The sequence below is a fragment of the Monodon monoceros genome, unplaced genomic scaffold (assembly GCF_005190385.1).
Source record: "Monodon monoceros isolate NGI ecotype Baffin Bay Population unplaced genomic scaffold, NGI_Narwhal_1 Super_Scaffold_5, whole genome shotgun sequence".
Classification (NCBI taxonomy): domain Eukaryota; kingdom Metazoa; phylum Chordata; class Mammalia; order Artiodactyla; family Monodontidae; genus Monodon; species Monodon monoceros.
Window position 1 is genome coordinate 91,426,661 of NW_021703782.1, and position 18,860 is coordinate 91,445,520.

Consider the following 18,860-nt stretch of genomic DNA (forward strand, 5'->3'; position numbering starts at 1 on the left):
GGTTTTATACACACACACACATAATCGCACTTTTTCCTCTTATTTTTTCCTTGTACTCCAGTTTGATCCCTCCTCTATTTGGTAGCAGAATTGATCAACAGAACTGACATTTTCATGATACTGAATCTCCCAGTCCAAGAGCATGGTAACTTCCATATGTTCTGTCTTCTTTTGTGTTTCTTAGTCATGTTTCAAAGCTTTCTTCATAATAATCTCTCACATTTTTGTTGGCTTATAAAGATTCCCATATGTTATCTTTTTTTGTAGCTGTTGTGAGCGATAGATTCCTTCCTTGGTCTGCCACGTTAGACCTGCCCGAAGAGGACCAATGGGGGCTCCCCTGAGTCCGTGTACATCAGCAATGGTTATTTCTCCTTGTGTAACCATAAGCCATAGGGGTGGTGATCTTGACTTCAAATTCACTGATTTCTGCAGGGAGGTAGCTAACACTTACTGAGTACCTAATACATGCCACGTGTTATGCTGGTGTTTTAAATAAATGTATAATATGTATGTGAAGCAGATGTTACTGTCCTCACTTTACAGATGAAAAATCAGAAGCAGTAAACTTTTGGACTCGAGAGCCATTATTTTCTATCATAACCCTGAGGGAACTATAGCAGGCAGTAAGTTCACTTGGCCATTGTTCAATATGAAATTTTCCCTCTCTCTTGCTAATTATATTCCACTTAAATGTATTTTATTAGGTAGATCAGATGCATTACAATTAATGTTTTTTAGATCATGAAGACAGCATACCTTTTACTAAATGATTATAAAGAAACTAAGTAATCATCCAAATGATTTCTAGATTCCATGTGTCATTTTTGTTCATGCTTTCACTATTGCTTCTCCAAATTCTCTCAGCATTCCCATAAATGCAGGTGGCATGCTTTCAAATCCTTCAGTAATGTGTTCATGGTACTGGATTTTACCCTGTATCAAAACAACAACAAATAGATTAATTTCATATTCTAAATTATATACTCTTCTCACTGTAGCAACAAATTTATCAGTACATCATGGGAAACTTGGAACTAGGAAGTGGAGACCCTGTCCTCTTTGAACTTATAGTCATTTGGGGGGCATGACCCACATACACAGTGTATGTAACAGATTACAGCTCACATAAGAGTTTAATAATAGGCGTCAGATCACAGCATAACAATACGAGAAATGTCACAAGGAAGCAATTAATTAATTTCTAAGTAAACTGAACAAAAAATTTAATAATGTAATGATCTCAGAAGAGGCGGAAGCAGATGGAGCAGGGGACATCCTTGCAGGGTATCATCTGTGTTCATCTTTCCAGTAGCCCAATGCTGTAGCATCATTACCTCTATTTGACCCCTGAAGAGGCAGAACCTGTTCAGGAAATGTAAATACGATGGCAGTCTAAAAATATGTCTTCCCTTCAAGCCAAGATTTGTTCAGTACGTGTTTAACATTCATTTAGGAGTGTGGGAGGGAAGAGTTCATTTAGTGAAGAAGGATTTTCATTTCTCTTTTTTCTACAAGGCACAGTCTACTAAATAGAACTAATTCACATTCTCACATTATTTTAAAGAGGTCTTATGTGGAAACCTAAGTCACCTTATACTGTTTTTCCCTAATGTATCCAGTGATGGTTTAGCATCCTTTATGGATTTATGGAGGGACTATTTATTTGCTTGAGGTCACTCAACTAGTATGTAGGGAAGCTGGGATTTGAACACTTAACTATCAATAGAAAGCCCCAGCTCATTCCTGTGCTTGAAGAGGCCAAGAACCTGGAAAGGGTCAAAAGCTATAATCAAAAGTTTAGAGGTTAAAAGTAGAGGGTGAATACTAATATAAAATGTTAATAATATGGGAAATTAGGATATAATAGAATACAGGGTATATGGGAACTCTCTACTCTCAGGAATTTTTCTGTAACTCTAAAACTATTCTAAAATAAAAAGTGTATTAAAAAAGGGGGGGGTTCCCTGGTGGCACAGTGGTTGAGAGTCCGCCTGCCGATGCAGGGGACACGGGTTCGTGCCCCGGTCCGGGAAGATCCCACATGCCGCGGAGCGGCTGGGCCCGTGAGCCATGGCCGCTGAGCCTGCGCGTCCGGAGCCTGTGCTCCGCAAGGGGAGAGGCCACAACAGTGAGAGGCCCGTGTATCACAAAGAAAAAAAAAAAAAAGAAAGGGGGAGGGATGAGAACGAAATAAGTAGATGAGAGAGAAATTAAACCGATTCACTAGTTACTTAGAACAAAATTATAATTAGGTTCACTTTGTAGGAAGAAAGCATTTGGGACACCAGCACAGTGATGTCTGCTGTCAGCTGTGATCATGTTTGATTTCACCAACAGGGACAAAGAGGCTACACACTGGGAACTCTAAACGCATCCCACTCTTCCCAGCTCCCTGCAAAGAGCCCAGCCCAGCACTTGGAGAGTGTTACACTGGGAAAAACGCCAAGCTCCAGGGGATGCCAGGGGAGCCATCTATGTCTTTGAATTTGGAAATGATCAGGAAGCCAGGAGTTAGGAAGTATGGTACCACTTTTCTCCTGGGAAATGAAAATAATGCCACCTCGGTTATTCAGATTTCTGTTGACTAAAACTCCACATGGCGTAAGGTGGGAAAATGATCACAGCTCAGGACAAAGCGATTGGATTCTTCCTCTGGATCTATAAGGCATGGCTATAAGACGACTCCACTCTAGGACCTGGAAGAGCCATGGCAAAATATACGCCCCTCTAACACTCATTCGTCTGGACAATGTTCATCTAGTGCCTATTCAGACTATCCTGGGTGGTGTGGATACATCAGCAAACAAAATGTGTGAATACTGCTGCCCTCGGGGAGGTTCCATTCTCATGGGAGGGAGACAGACAATTAAGTGAATTATAGTGTATATTATGTTAAAAGATGATAATTGCTATGGATCAAAGTAAGATAAGGAGGCTCAACCAGTGAAGGGGATTGCAATATAAAATAGGGTCATGTTCAAAGCTTCCTCATTCAGAAGGCAGTTTTCAGCAAAAACTTGAAGGAGGGGGTGAGAATTAGGTAAGCAATTACGGAGAAGTGGAGGGGTGTGGGGAGAGACAGTAAGCAATGAAACTAGAGAGGTAACGGAGGCCAGATAGTGTCCAGCCTCGCAGGGTTTATTCTAAGTGAAATGGGGAGCTTTGCAGGGTTTTGAGCGTAAGATGACTTGGTGTGATTTATGCTTTAAAAGATCACTCTGGCTGCTGTGTTGGGAATTGTCTGTAGGGGTGAAAAAGTGGGAGAGCAGCTTAGAGGCCACCACAACATCCAGGCCAGACAAGATGGTGGCCTAGACCAGGATGGTGGCAGTGAAGGAGGGGAGACAGGGCAGATTCTGAATGTATCTCCGAGGTTGGGCCACCAGAATTTGCCGACAGATTAGACATGGATATGAGAGAAAGAAAGGAATCAAAGATAATTTCAACGTTTTTGAATTGAGCAACTAAAAAGGTTGTCACAACTGAGACGGTGCGGTCTATATATAGAGCAAGTTTGGCAGGAAAGATCAAGACATTTTCGGTTTTTAACACTTTAAGGCAGAGATGGAGAAGCTATTGCACATCCAAGCACAGCTGCTGAACAGTCTAGAGCTCAGGGGAGAGATCTAGGCTGGAGACAGACAGTTGGGAGCTGTCAGCATACTGATGATATTTAAAAGCAAGAGCGTGGAGCTTCCCTGGTGGTGCAGTGGTTGAGAGTCCGCCTGCCGATGCAGGGGACACGGGTTCGCGCCCCGGTCCGGGAAGATCCCACATGCCGCAGAGCAACTAAGCCTGTGCGCCACAACTACTGAGTCTGCACTCTAGAGCCTGCAAGCCACAACTACTGAGCCCGCACACTGCAACTACTGAAGCCTGCGCACCTAGAGCCCATGCTCCGTAACAAGAGAATCCACCGCAATGAGAAGCCCACGCACCGCAAAGAAGAGTAGCCCCTGCTCACCACAACTAGAGAAAGCCCGCCTGCAGCAATGAAGACCCAAAGAAGCCAAAAAAAAAAAAAAAAAAGAGATAAAGAAGGAAAAGTAGGGCTTTGTCCTGAAGCAAAAGAAACTGATGCAAGATGAGTGAGACACGAGAGGGAAACATCCAAATGCTAGATTAGCCTTGCAGAAAGAGTGCTTCTCCGGACGACTCACCCCAGCCATATTTCTCTTGGGTTAAGAAGTGGAGTCCTCATTTTCTCATCTTGGAAGAGGATGAAATACTGTTTCTGCGATTGTGCATGCTGATGGGGATGTGGTTTCTTTATTGCGAGTAGAAAACAAATGTGGCATGAAAGCTGGGAGAAACAAGTACTTGCCTCCGAGCTCTCCTAACAGTGAAATATGTTAGAATTTCTGGAGATCAGAGGCAGAGCAGAATCTCACTTGATTAAAATGGAATGGACAAGGCCAGCTTGTCCACAAGGCCAGATAGGTCTCAAAGACCTGAGCCCTGAGCCGCTGAACTTGCAAAGACTAATTGCTTAAAAGCCTAGATCAAGTTACTGTATCCAAAATATTTGGCTGTGGTCAGGAAAATGCATCCTGGACCTCTGCTCAATTGGCAGGAAGATTTCCCAGGACGCTAGCTTAGCATCAATTAGAAAAATATGGGGGGAAAAAGTCCCTAATAAGATTGCCAGGTGCACCTGGAGTATCCTTCTTGGAGAAAGTAGCATCTTTGATTTTTCACAACCCAACAGGGAATCTATAAGTGGGCCTTCCTCAGCCTCTTCCACTCCCACCCACCTGTCTCAGTGTAGCCGAGGTGTTGTTAACTAGCAGGGTTATAAGGTTTCATTCCCACGAGTGAAGCCCATCATAGAACAAATAACCCATTTATTTGTGGTTGCCTGGATCCTGATGGTAATCTGGAAGATTCCTTTTTGTTCTTCTTTCTCCTTTTTTTTTTTTTTTTTTTTTGCGGCATGTGGGATCTTCCTGGACCGGGGAACGAACCCGTGTCCCCTGCATCGGCAGGCGGACTCTCAACCACTGCGCCACCAGGGAAGCCCTTTCTCCTTTTTTTAATTTTTAGACCGCAGGTAAATCTGTAATCTCACCAACAGCACAGAATCATTTGTAGCAGAAACGACTCTGTATGAGGAGTTCAGAAGATCTGCTTTTATTTTGAGTCTGTCGCTAATAGGATTGAAAGAGTCTCTGGTCCTTTTGGCCATCCATCTCCCCATCTGTAAAATAAGAGGCCTATAGGACATCTCTTAGAAAATTGAGATTTAATGAACATAGTTCTCTAGTTGATACTGCTTTTAGACTTATTTGGGCATGGAGGTGGGAGGGGAAGGTCTCAGCATAAGAGAGTGGAGAAGCGGGGGATGGAGGGCCTGGCAGGGCACAGGAGAAGCGAAACAAGGACATTCTAGGGATGGAGAGAAGACGCATGCCCCTTTCCCTTGTAGTGGAAATTGTCAGTTTGGTGCTGCTGTAGGAAACTCTGCCCACTACTGTCTGAAGGAAATGGCAGCCTGTTTTCCCTTCACCCACATTAAGCCACCGTCTACCCACCCCCAAACCTCCAGCACATCCCGAATATCCTGAAGAACCCTCGTTTTTTCCCAGCCAGGACAACGTGTTCTATTTCTAAATCAAATCATGGCTTTTCACAACTTTGCAGAAAACAGTAGGTAAAAAACTAAAACTTTTTTTTTTAAACTCAAACTTTTAATAACTCTGTTTCTTCCATATTTTCAGCGCCTGTTATTTCTCTATATCAAAATCCAATATAAGCTGATTTAGCACAAATATACACAATTATATATTTTTAGTTTAATAAACACTATTTCATCAAGAATATTAGGAAATCTGTTAAATACTTTGATAGTCACTGGCCTACACCATATCTGTGAATCTCCTCCTTGTCCCGTCTTTCTACACCTGTGATCATGTGTGTGAGCTCATTACCTGGGGGAAGGGGGCCGGTTCTGTTATATGTAGAGATGGGCCCACGTATAGCAATAGCAAGTCTTCCAAATTTCTTAATCTGGGGGATAACAACGTTGGAAAACTCTACACCCACCTAAACAGACAGGGAAACAAAAAACCAAAACCTTTAAATAATCTAAACCCTAGAAGATTCAGGAGAATCATTAACTCACAATGATCATTTCACAATACTTGTTTTAGCAGCAATAACACTGATTAAATTAGCACTGCAGGGCAGAAAATTGCAGTTGGAAAGAGACATTAGAAACTAGACATTTTCATTTGACTGTAGAAATACACCTTATATAACTTGTAAATTTTACTTCATTATAATTTGGGGTTTTCTGACCAGTTCAGTAATCTCATTGCTTTATCTAAAAGTATGGAAAAATAACTCAGAAGCCATATATCAAGAACAAAGTTGGAGGACTCACAGTTTCCCATCTCAAAACTTACTATGAAGCTACATCAATCAAGACAGTGTGAGAACGGAAATATAGATCAATAGTACTAAATTGAGAGTCCAGAATAAGCCCTTACATTTATAGTCAATTGATTTTTGACAAGAGTGCCAAAACAATTCAACAGGGGAAAAAACAGTCTTTTTAACAAATGGTACAGAACAACTGACATCCACATGGAAAACAATGAAATAGGACTCCTCCCTTACACGATACACAAAAATTAACTTAAAACGTGTCATAGGGCTTCTCTGGTGGCGCAGTCGTTGACACTCCGCCTGCCGATGCAGGGGACACGGGTTTGTGCCCCGGTCTGGGAAGATCCCACATGCCGCGGAGTGGCTGGGCCCGTGAGCCATGGCCGCTGGGCCTGCGCGTCCGGAGCCTGTGCTCCGCAACGGGAGAGGCCACAACAGTGAGAGGCCCGTGTACCGAAACAAACAAACAAACAAAAAAAAACGTGTCATAGACCTAAATGTAAGAGCTAAAACGATAAAACTCTTAGGAAAAAACCATAGGAGTAAACCTTTGTGACCTTGGATAAGGCAAAGGCTTCTTAGACATGACACCAAAAGCCTAAGCAACAAAAGAAAAAATAAATTGGACTTCATCAAAAATTTAAAACTTTTGTGTTTCAAAGGACACCATCAAGAAAGTGGAAGGAAAAAAAAGAAAGTGAAAGCAACTCGCAGAATAAGAGAAAATGTTTGCAAACCCTATACAGGAGATATTATTACTAATGATCCTCATTGTAAGTATATTCCATAATTGAGAACTGGACTACTTGCTAAAATTTATTTATAACCCCAATACTCATAGAGCTTTCCCTGGTCATCTGCAGACATACACAGAATGGCTAGTGGCAAAAGAGACACAAAGTTCCCAGCTGAGGTCAAAAAAGGCCAAGGGTCTGCCTTCTTTTTTTAGCTCTCATACCGAGATTACCAGAGGATGAAGACAGTAGTGGGCAGTGCAGAGTGGTTCAAGAAGCTCCAGCTCTGGGGCCAGCTGAATGGAGTATGAATCCCAACTGTGGGAGGATTAGTCCTGGGGCAGCCTCAGACAAGTTACTTAACACTTTTAAACAAAAATTTTCTCTTTTAAAATAAAAGAGAAGTTATAGGAAGGACTAAAGATTGTAATCTATGTAAGATATGTGCACACTTCCAGTAGGAGCAATGGTTCAGTGTTTGTGGTGACTTTATAGAACATAAAGTTCTATAGGAACTTATAGACCAGGAATACTGAGAATTGACTGTATCTGATAAGGGACTTGGGTCCAGAATATATAAAGAACTCTGACAACTCAACAAATAACACAACTGAAAATGGTCAAAGGATTTGAGCAAACATTTCTCCAAAGAAGACATACAAATGGCCAATAAGCACATGAAAAGATGCTCAACATCACTAACCATTGGAGAAATGCAAATCAAAACCACAACAAAATATCACTTCAAACTCACTAGGATAGCCACAATCAAAATGACAGATAATAAACGCTGCTGAAGATTTGGGGAAATTGGAACCCTTACAGATTGCTGGTGACAATGTAAAATAGTGCAGTCATTTTGCAAAATAGTATGGCAGTTCCTCAAAATATTAAACGTGGAGTTACCATATGACCCAACAATTCTGATTGTAGTCAAGAGAAATGAACACATATATCCACACAAAAACTTGTCCATGAATGGTCATAGCCAGCATTATACATAATAGCCGAGAAGTGTGAATGACTCAATTGCCCATCAACCGATGGATGGATGAATAAAATGTGATATATCCATACAATGGAATATTATTTGGCCATAAAAACAAATGAGGGACTTCCCTGGTGGTGCAGTGGTTCAGAATCAATCTGCCTGCCAATGCAGGGGACACGGGTTCGATCCCTGGTCCGGGAAGATCCCACATGCCGCGGAGCAAATAAGCCCACGTGCCACAACTACTGAGCCTGTGCATCTAGAGCCTGTGCCACCGCAATGAGAAGCCCACGCACCACAACGAAGAGTAGCCCCTGCTCACCGCAACTAGAGAAAGCCCGCTCGCAGCAACAAAGACCCAATGCAGCCAAAATAAATAAAAAATAAATAATTTTTAGAAAAAGAAAATGAAGTAACATTGTAAATCAACTATATTTCAATAAAAATTTTTTAAAAAAGGAATGAAAAAATGATACGTGCTACTATATGGATGGACCTTGAAAACATGCTAAGTGTAAGAAGCCAGTCACAAAATATCACTTTTGGGGGGACAAAGGGGAGTGACTGCTAATGAACACAAGCATTTCTTTTCAGGGTGATGAAAATGTTCTAAAGTTGTGGCAAGGGTTGTACAATTCTGTGAATACACTAAAAATTACTGAGTTCTATGCTTTAAACAGGTAAATTATATCTCAATAAAGCTGTTTTTTAAAAAAGGCGTATGTGCTTTCCTCACATATTTTTAGATGGAAACTCTAGAAGTAGATTCCCTCATATAGTACTTCATTGCTTTGCTAGTAAATCAGATATTAAGTCCAATTTGTACTTACATTATCAAAATCACAATCATAACCCTCAGGAGAGGCTTTTTGCAAAGTTTCTTCCAAAGACTTCACTGTTTTGTAGTTAAAGGCAACATCAAATCCATACTTTTCAAGGCAGGCAACCCTTCTGTCAGACCCTGCTGCTCCAACAACTTTGAAGCCCTAAATGGGGAGAAAAATGGAAACCATTTATAAACCACAAGCATGGGCCAAGTCTATCCTCCTAGTCTAGAATGGCCAGGTTCCTCCAGAACACCCTCCTAGGTGCTGAGCCACATATATAATGGGCCAACAGACCCCCTAGGCGAAATTCATCCCTAAACTAGCCTATGATACAACCCAATCATAACTTCAGCCTGCCTCTGACCACCCCACCGATCCCTCCTATGTTTAGGTGGTTTGCAGCTCATTTCAACCTGCTGGCTTGACTCTCCTGTTTCTTTATGTTGGGGCTTCTTCTCCCTTGCAATGACTTGCATGCTATCTCTTGGTGCAGTGACTCTTTAGACTATAATTTTGGCTCTGCCCTGGGACTCTCATATCAAAGACAGCCCTCCTGGTAACTGCCCCGTGTTCTGTGATTTGGCCCAAAGCATTGGACCAGGTGCTGCCTAATCACAGAGGAACTGGAGTGCATTCTGAGAAGCACTTTCAGGTTGAGACTAGAGATTATATTGGTACATAGAGAGTAGATCTTCAGAAAGCGCTCTCTATTCTGAATGTATCGTGAAGACCAGAATATCAGCCTCTGTTCACTCTCAATTGGGGAAAGGCCTTTGGGTTCGTACATGTATCTGTACAAACAACTGCCATATACTTTTTCCATTCCTACACGATTCAAGAAAAAACAATTTTGCAAAATCTCTTATCCTTGGTCCTTTTGCCTTCTGACCTTACACTCTCATAAGATGATCTCATTTACTCTTATGGCCTCACTACCACCTTCATGCAGATGATCCCCTCGTTTATTAACTCCAGCCACGCCTCTCTCCTGAGTTCCAAATCAGTATTTCCAACCACCTATAACAATCTTCACTTGGAGAGCCTAAGGGGCCTCATAATCAATGTGTCTAAAATGGAATCTTTTTTTTCCCTTGTTTCTTACCTGTTGTTCCTCCTCTATTCTCTATTGTAGTGGGTGATACCACGCAGTTATCCAAACCTGAAACATGTGGGTCAAAGGAGATGCTTTCCTTTCTCTTGTTAGCCCCATCCAATCACCAGGTGTTTGGTCTTTTTCAACAAATATCCTTAAAAGCTGCCTCTGACGTCCCATCTTCACTGTCAGGGCATCATAATTTTCATCTGAATTATTGTAAGGGCATCCTAATCGGACTTCTTGTTTCTAGTATTGTGTCACCTCCCAGGGTCAAAAAGATTTCTCTAAAATGCAGAATTAATCATGTCATTCCTCCAAGGATTAAGCACAAACTTCTTAGCATGGCAGTCTCTAATGGAGTTTCTAAAAGAATAGGTTTAAGAATGAGTCCTATCAGGACTTCCCTGGTGGTCCAGTCGTTAAGACTCTGCGCTTCCATGGCAGGGGGGCATGGGTTTGATCCCTGGTTGGGGAACGAAGATCCCACATGCTGCATGGCATCAGCCAGAAAAAAGAAAAAGATAAGAAAAGGGAGAAAGATGGCTCTTCCCTAATTAAAAAATATGTCCTATCAAATTTTTGAAATAAAAATCCCTTGAAGTTTTAATAAAACATTTAAAATTTGAATTTTGGAAGTATTACTAATTCATTTTGTAAGTTTTAATAAAACATTTAAAATTTGAATTTTGGAAGTATTACTAATTCATTTTGTTAAGTCTAGCATAACCCAAAGCTAAATACTGATAAGTTCCAAACAAAAAACTTTAAACCAAACTCACCTATGAATATAGATGCAAAAATTCTATATAAAATGTTATTAAATCAAATCCAAAAGTATAAATTCATAATACACCATTGGTAAATAACGATTATTTCAGAATGCTATTATGCTTTAACATTAGAAAACTAATGTAATTCCTTAACTGCAAAATTTGCAACCTGTATGACAGCCTCATCTCTTTATTTGTATTCCAAGCTCCCATTAGCACTGGAGACCAGCCCAAACCCTTGGCTGCTGGTTGTAGTCCTGTACTCATCTGTATTCTCCCTAACTCTTTCCCTAGAAACTAGATCCTGCATCCAACATCCAGCCTCTGGCAAAGGATAAGCCAAACCAGATCACCTTGGAACATTTCCACTATGTGATACATCCTGACCATGTGTGAGCTGCCTGATGTCTTGTACCCCTACCATCAAATCAGATCTCTTGAGCACAGACACCTGTCCAGATCAGAGGCAATGTTTCCATGCCCTGCGTGCCTCCCATGAGTTAGTTCCCAAGCTGAGGCCCCACCGCTCTGGGCTGACTGCAGTAGCCTTTGCAATGGGGCCGTGTGGGTGATGACTCTTGGTTGGCTGATCTCAAGTCCCTCTTTTAATTGTTAGGGGCAATCATGAAGAAAGGAGATTAAGTTGTAACAAGAAAAGTTCAGTAAAAACTATGAAAATAGTTACTGCTTACAAATTCACTACTCTAGCAGAGGCCATTCCTGACTTGAGACCTGCAGTGGTATCAAATTACAATGTTCAGGTCATCTTTGCTGCGCCATTTTCCCCATTCCCCCCACGTTTCTCAATCATTCCCCATCTCCAGCTTCTCAACGAAATCGACCAGTAGACCAAACTCCCTGAGACGACAAAAGGTCTGCTGCGTTCCCCTCTGCATTCCCAGGGCACGCTGTGGGCTCTGAGTAAATGTCTGTTATGGAGGAAGACACCTTGAGCTTAGCGATCTGCCCCACAACGGAGCCCACTGCTCCTGCGGCCACGTTAACCAGCACTGTTTCTCCACCCTGCACACCAGAGATGTCAAGCAGGCCAGAGTAGGCTGTTAGGCTAAGGGAAGAAAAGTAAGGCTATGGGGATAAATTTGTTTCTTTCCCCTGTATCTCATTTATATATACCCTGAAGGCCTTCTCAGCAGCTCAGTGCCATGGGTCCAGGTAAAAGACAGAAAATATAGGAAATGGATATTACTAGCCACTAATGGTCCACCTCCTCCTTCTTTACCTCCAGGAGAGGAAAAAAGATGATGGGAACTAGGGAGGGAACAGAGAGGTGGCTGGAAGGGGGGAAGCATCCTGTCCACCCCCAGGACAAGTTTCAGGGGTGAAAGAAAATAGATCCCCTTAAACTGTAGGGATCCAAGAACAGAGAGCTTATGCCTCATTCCTATGTAAGTTCTAGGGAGATGGAGAGCTTCGTGGGGAAAGCCTCCATGACATCATAAACAGATATAACGGTATATGGTGTCTAGGCCTGAGAGGGTCAGGAAGAAACACCTTGAACTTCCCATGGCTCCACAGTGGTATGAAAGAACATCTGCAGTCTCCCCACCTCATCCCTAGTGAGATGCCGAAGTTAGCTTGCAGGGAAACGACTAGTGGGCCCGCAAAGATGCAGCTCACATAGCACCAATGGGGATTATTAGGTCAAGAAACCACCACACTTCAGTGGATTTCCAGCTTGGAAGGGGATGTGGCTGAGGACTCAATGAGAAAAGTTACACGTTTTTTTGTTTTTTTTTTTTTTGCGGTACGCGGGCCTCTCACCGCCGCAGCCTCTCCCGTTGCGGAGCACAGGCTCCTCCGGACGCACAGGTCCAGCGGCCATGGCTCACGGGCCCAGCCGCTCCGCGGCATGTGGGATCCTCCCGGACCGGGGCACGAACCCGCGTCCCCTGCCTTGGCAGGCGGACTCTCAACCACTGCACCACCAGGGAAGCCCGAGAAAAGTTACACTTTGAGAGGGGGGGACCAATGCACAAGTAAGATCAAAAGCAAGAAGTTGTCCCCCCTCTACTGGGTTTGTGTTAGCCCTGTGAGCTTTGCATCAACCCTACGGAGAAGACAAAGGAAATTATGAGTTTTAAACCTGAAATGATGGGAGAAATCACTGGCTTAACGGAGGTTTTATTTTATTACACCAGCTTGAGATAGAAATGAAGTACAGGAGTAGAAAAATTTTAAGTTCTATTTTTTCACCCCTGAGTCTGAGCCCATGAAATCTATACCCATTACGGTGATTGTTAAGCCACTGGCAAAATTTCAGACAATTCACATACAGTCATTTCTGTGTAAAACAAACTACACGTTGGCGTGACTTAAGCTTATTCAGCCGTGACTACATTTGAGGGCTCGTTAGAGTTGGGCATTGAAGGGAAAGCAGTGAAAGGCAAACAGCACTTCTTCTGAGGATCCAAATATCTAATATTCCCTTAACCCACTGTTTTCAAAAGATGGATGGAACACCACTTGTCTCAGAATCACCTGGAGCTTTATTAAAAATTTAGATTCCCAGACGCTGCCTCAAACCCACTGATTCAAAAATACTGGGATGTGGATATATGAATTTGAATAGGACTCTAGGTGATTCTTATGAATGCAAGCAACTGAGAACCACCGCCTTAATGAATGCTGATATCCGAGTATGCTAGGCAAGTTAGTCTAACTCCCAAAGAGAAGCAGAAGGTACATTTTCAGACTGGGTCATTCCACCCATGACAGCCCGTACACCCCCTCCCCCAATCTCCCGTCTAGATGTTTGCAAAATCAGCTTTCAGTTAGACATACTGACCTAAGATGTACAAGGTCTTTCCCAAACATCACCTCCTTTTAAAAGTAAAATGGAGATAGGATGAAGAAGCCAGCAGTAAAGAAATCCTAGAGGGAAAATGAAAGGTATGCTTTGGACGAAGGGGGACTGCATAGAATCAACAGGTTAGAGAGCAAAACACTTGAACTCTTCCAGCTTAACAAGAAGACAGAGATCCTATAGAAGGAAATAATGCAATACTTTGGGAGGATGTTAAATCTTTGGAGCCTGGACAGCTGAAAGACCCTAGGTTTCAAAGTTCAACTTCTTTTATAGTTTATAGCAGAAGTTCCAGCATTCTGGAAGGGTTGACCCATCCCACTGGTAAGGGCGCATAATGGCAGGAATTGTCAAAGAATTGGTGGTGTGTTGCTCATGGAAGCTAGAAACATGGCATATGTAACCCCTCCCCCTCAGTCTTTGAGAACCACTGGTATAAGCTGATTACCTGGAGTAGAAGCATACTCCTTAGGGGCTTGAAATGGGTGAATGAGAAATATACCCACAAATGAATACATTATCCTCTGTTTTTAGAATTCAAATCTCCTAATGTTTTACCAATTATTTTCTCTCCAGCTAAGTCACGGGAGACTGGCTCCTTGGTTTCCTCATGTCCACCTTCACCCCCATGCTCCTACCCCCAGCTCACCATTTAGAGAAGGATGGGTGGGATAACAAGGTGGGAGAGGAAGAGCTCTCACTAGTAGAGGGTACAGGCAGGCAGGACAGACCGGAAAGGGCTGTCATTCTGTTTAATGCCTTAAGCATCCTCTAATTTCACAATGTTGTCTCTTGGCTGTGGCAATTCTGAGGAGCTCAAATCCTGTGTGTTATATGAACTTGGGGGTATGGGACTGGTTTTGCTGGAGGCTGATCATTTGGGGATATATATATTTCCGTTTCATTCTTTAGAAGTCCTTCAAAGGGTGAAAAGAAAGAGGGAGGAAGGGTGGGATGAAGGAATGAAGAAAGAAAAGGATCACACAACCTGGAGAAATTACTTAGAGAAACTTTCCAGGCTAGGAAAATTTGGGGGACTTCAAAGGGAATTCAGGTGACCTTGCTTCTCCAGGACATGAGAGGAAAACTTGAGGTGCAAAGTGCAGCTGGGCCCTGGAGGGCAGACACAGGATGAACTGACCAGGAGTCTTCCTGAGGGATAAGGCCAAGAGACACTTGAGTGTTTTAAATCTGCACCACACTGACTGTACAACTATACTGATTCATCTCAGTTATTTAAACTTCAGATCCCCTGACACCTCTGGAAACTCAGATGTGGAAAGGAGGTGAGGTATCAGAGACAGTACAGAAAGGCCAAGGTACACTGAACTCTTTTTCCCTTTTTAAACTCTGAAATGGAAGCAGACATGAGTGAGGGGTGAAGCCAAGACCTTTCCAGGGACAGATGGAGCTGGTTTCTTTGTGTCACACCGTTTACAGAGGCTTGAGAGGGACTGTGCTTCCTCTCCCTCCCATGCTGCCCCTCACCGGCACTTTCTCTTTGTACCTGATTTCCCCTCTCTCTCCTTCAGTCCCAAGGCTAACTCTAGCCCCTTTCTTCCCTTCTTAGTCCCATCATCCTTTCTAATCAGCCCCTGAGCCTAGAACGTCTCGAGTCTCTTCTCGTTGATCAAGTTCTGGACCAACCATTTTGGAAAACCAGGATATCAGGTATTCAAATGAGTGAAATAAACCCATGAAACTCACCTGGGCATGCCAACCATTCCCAGAGCCAAAGACGGTGGTAACGTGTCTGGCCACTCTGCAAGCAGCTTTTCCAGGTTTTTCCCATCAGAAATGGAGTGCGCCGTCCAGCCGGAAGGAGCCACTACAGTTGTTCCTATTGGGAAGGCTGAGTTTTTACTTTCCACAACCCTGAAAGAGACAGCACATTCAGACACGGGAAACCCCTTTCCTTTCAAGTGAGTCCGATGCTGCATGGTTAGTGGTCACAAAGGGGTATTGAGTTTCATGTTCCATGATTTAATACCCTACCACATCTCTCCATCTGAATTCTTAGCCATTGGTGTCTCCTCCTCAAGGAAAAATATGGGCCCTCAGAGAGGAATTCTCAACTGGTCCAGCATCTGTCCCTGTCATCACTCACTCTTCTCTCTAAGCAAGAGGTGTTCATCCTGTCTCAAGGTGACCTGGACATCAGCCTCTTCTCTTCTTCAGAGGCTACCCTCCATTTCTTAGCCCTTCCTCTCTTTTGAATCCTCAACATTCTCCTCTCTTACTGTCCCTTTCTTACAATCTCATCCTATCTCTACCTCATCTCTCTCTCTCCTTTTTTTTTTTTTTTGTTTGTTTGTTTGTTTGCATTACACGGGCCTCTCACTGCTGTGACCTCTCCCGCTGCGGAGCACAGGCTCCGGACGCGCCGACCCAGCGGCCATGGCTCACGGGCCCAGCCGCTCCGCGGCATGTGGGATCCTCCCGGACCGGGGCACGAACCCGTGTCCCCTGCATCGGCAGGCGGACTCTCAACCACTGCACCACCAGGGAAGCCCCTCTCTCTCTTCTTTTAACAGCCAAATTTCTTCACTTCCCATTCACTTGATAACCCAATGCAACCTGCCTTCCACCCCCACTGTTGGAAGCAACCTAAATGTCCATCAAGAGAGGAATGGATAAAGAAGATGTGGTACATATATACATTTGAATATTGCTCAACCATAAAAAGGAACAAAACTGGGTCATTTGTAGAGATGTGGATGGACCTAGAGAGTGTCATACAGAGTGAAGTAAGTCAGAAACAGAAAAATAAATATCGTATATTAACGCATATATGTGGAATCTAGAAAAATGGTATAGATGACCTTATTTGAAAAGCAGAAATAGAGACACAGATGTAGAGAACAAACGTATGGATACCAAGGGGGAAAGCGGGGGGGTGGGAGGAATTAGGATATTGGGATTGACACATACATACTATTGATACTATGTATAAAAGAGACAACTGATGGGAACATACTGTATAGCACAGGGAACTGTACTTAATGCACTGTGGTGTCCTAAATGGGAGGGAAACCCAAAAGGGAGGGGGCATATGTATATGTATATGTATGGCTGATTCGTTTTGCTGTGCAGTAGAAGCTAACACAACATTGTAAAGCAACTATACTCCAATAAAAATTAATAAAAAAACAAAACAAAAAAACGTAAGCCAGTTACCACTGGGTACTTGTTACCCAAAACACTAGATACACAAAAAGGGATGCTAGTTAACATTTGGAAACATATTTTTCACTTTAGATTTTTTTTTTTTTTTTTTTTTTTGTGGTACGCGGGCCTCTCACTGTTTTGGCCTCTCCTGTTGTGGGGCACAGGCTCTGGACGCGCAAGCTCAGCGGCCATGGCTCATGGGCCTAGCCGCTCCGCGGCATGTGGGATCTTCCCGGACCGGGGCACGAACCCGTGTCCCCTGCCTCAGCAGGCTGACTCTCAACCACTGCGCCACCAGGGAAGCCCTCACTTTAGATTTTAATCTCTACCAATCAACTATGAAAAAAATTATTTAAAAGAATGATGGCTGCATTGTTTACCTAGGCAAAAAGTTACTGAGTCAGTGGCCAGTGAAAGCGTTTATTCTCTCCTCTCCCTGAACTGTTTACTGAGTACACACGTTTGAGTCGACTGCAGATTACCTAAATTAAAAGAATATAGATAAAGGAAAGGCAAGAAAACCTAATTTTAGTCTTAGCGTCTTTCTCTACCCAAATTATTTGCCAGTAGTGAAATGGAGAAGTTCGAGCTTGGCTTCTTTCTTCTTTTAAGTTTTTGGGAAGGAATTCTGGTGAACAATGAGAGGTAAATTGTGCACATGAAGATAGGGGATGGTTGTAAAGTAAAGGGGCCAGTGTAATCCCTCACTGCTCTGCTCAGACTTTCGCCTGAAAAAGATGAGCATCCGTGAATCCCATCACTGACATCCTTCTGGGAGAAACGGGGAAGCCATAGCATTTTGAATCAGCTGGATATTTTAAAAGACTGACCACGTCAAACTAGAGTCCAGTGCACAACATAAGAATTTTCTGGAGGAAAATAATACCTCATATAAGGATCCACAGTGAAGAACAAAGCTTCCAGCAGGACCTCTACAAAATAAAGCATTCCACAGGCAATTAGAAACCCTGGCCTGATGCCTTGTCTCTGGCCTTCTAAATAAACACAGACAATCTCTCTGCTTCAGGGTTGCCCTCTCATCTGTGCTTTCTACTGAAGAGCCAAGAAGAGCTCTCACCTTGGGCTCAGTCCAGTTAATAAAAGTAAAAATTATTTTTTAAATTTTTAAATAAAATTTAAAATTATGTTTATTTACTCAGCACTCACTCCATGCTTTACATACATTATTTCATATGATGTTCTGAACAATTATTGTTTCCATTTTATTTAAGCTTAGGTTAAGTATCTTGACCAGGGCCACATTTGTAACCACTGTATTACAGGGCTCACATAGGGTTTTATTACCAGCCTCAGTTAGTATTAAAAAATACACGCATTTTGCTGGAGTGACCCTCATGCACCCATCCTCTGGAATTTTGGTTCTGAGTTCTAGGTTATCCCAACCTAGATGGGATCGATAACTTTGCCATGCTACTTGATTGCATGCCCTTTTCTCAAAGCTTACCTACCTGAAAATAGCCCTTAAAGACACCCTTTAGCAAGTGCTCTGCAAAGCTTATCTCCAAACATGTGATGGGATGTGTCGCCATTTCTCTCCCTTCGATTTCTGCAGGGATATTGTCTGCTCACAGGGATAGTCTGAGGTCTTCACACTGCTGCTAGGCAGTTCTTACCCTACTGTCATCGTGGGGCTCACTGGGACAGAGGAAATACTCCCCACGGGCTAGCGAAAGTCAGGAAGAACAATGCACCCAAGCATGCGTTTCAGTTACCAAGGGAAGTAGAGGGATCTTCTAACATGACATTGAGGCTTCACACACACAGCCTTGAAAAGGTCTCTGCGGCCGTTTGCAAAAGGGCCACAGATACCACCCATCCCTGTGTGTGGGCTTCTTTGCCGTCCTCCCATCAAGAAGTCTACTGCCACACCTTGAATCTGGGCTTGCTTTGATGAACATCATGTTAGCAAAGATGATATAAGTAGAGGTTTGAAAAGTGCTTGCATATTGGATCTTGCCAATTCCTGCTGCTCTAGATTTATGAAATCACAGTGAAAACAAAGAGCTCAAACCAGCCAGCTAGAGAGGCCACATAGAGGA

General features: G+C 43.0%; 1 protein-coding gene across 2 annotated transcripts in view; it reads right to left on the reverse strand.

Annotated features, from left to right (window-relative positions):
- Positions 1–18,860, reverse strand: part of PTGR1 (prostaglandin reductase 1) — a 75,212-nt gene that overhangs the window by 8,672 nt on the left and 47,680 nt on the right. Inside the window, exons 3-8 of one of the 2 annotated variants that reach the window (XM_029202878.1) lie at positions 17,687–17,732; positions 15,340–15,507; positions 11,757–11,874; positions 8,946–9,101; positions 5,931–6,045; positions 760–936 (exon numbers count right to left, since the gene is read on the reverse strand). In XM_029202878.1, coding sequence (XP_029058711.1) covers positions 932–936; positions 5,931–6,045; positions 8,946–9,101; positions 11,757–11,874; positions 15,340–15,507; positions 17,687–17,732 — 608 coding nt within the window. In that variant the 3' untranslated portion in view covers positions 760–931. Of the gene's footprint in view, positions 1–759; positions 937–5,930; positions 6,046–8,945; positions 9,102–11,756; positions 11,875–15,339; positions 15,922–17,686; positions 17,733–18,860 lie in introns of those variants that run through there. The other variant, XR_003790793.1, reaches the window with a different exon arrangement.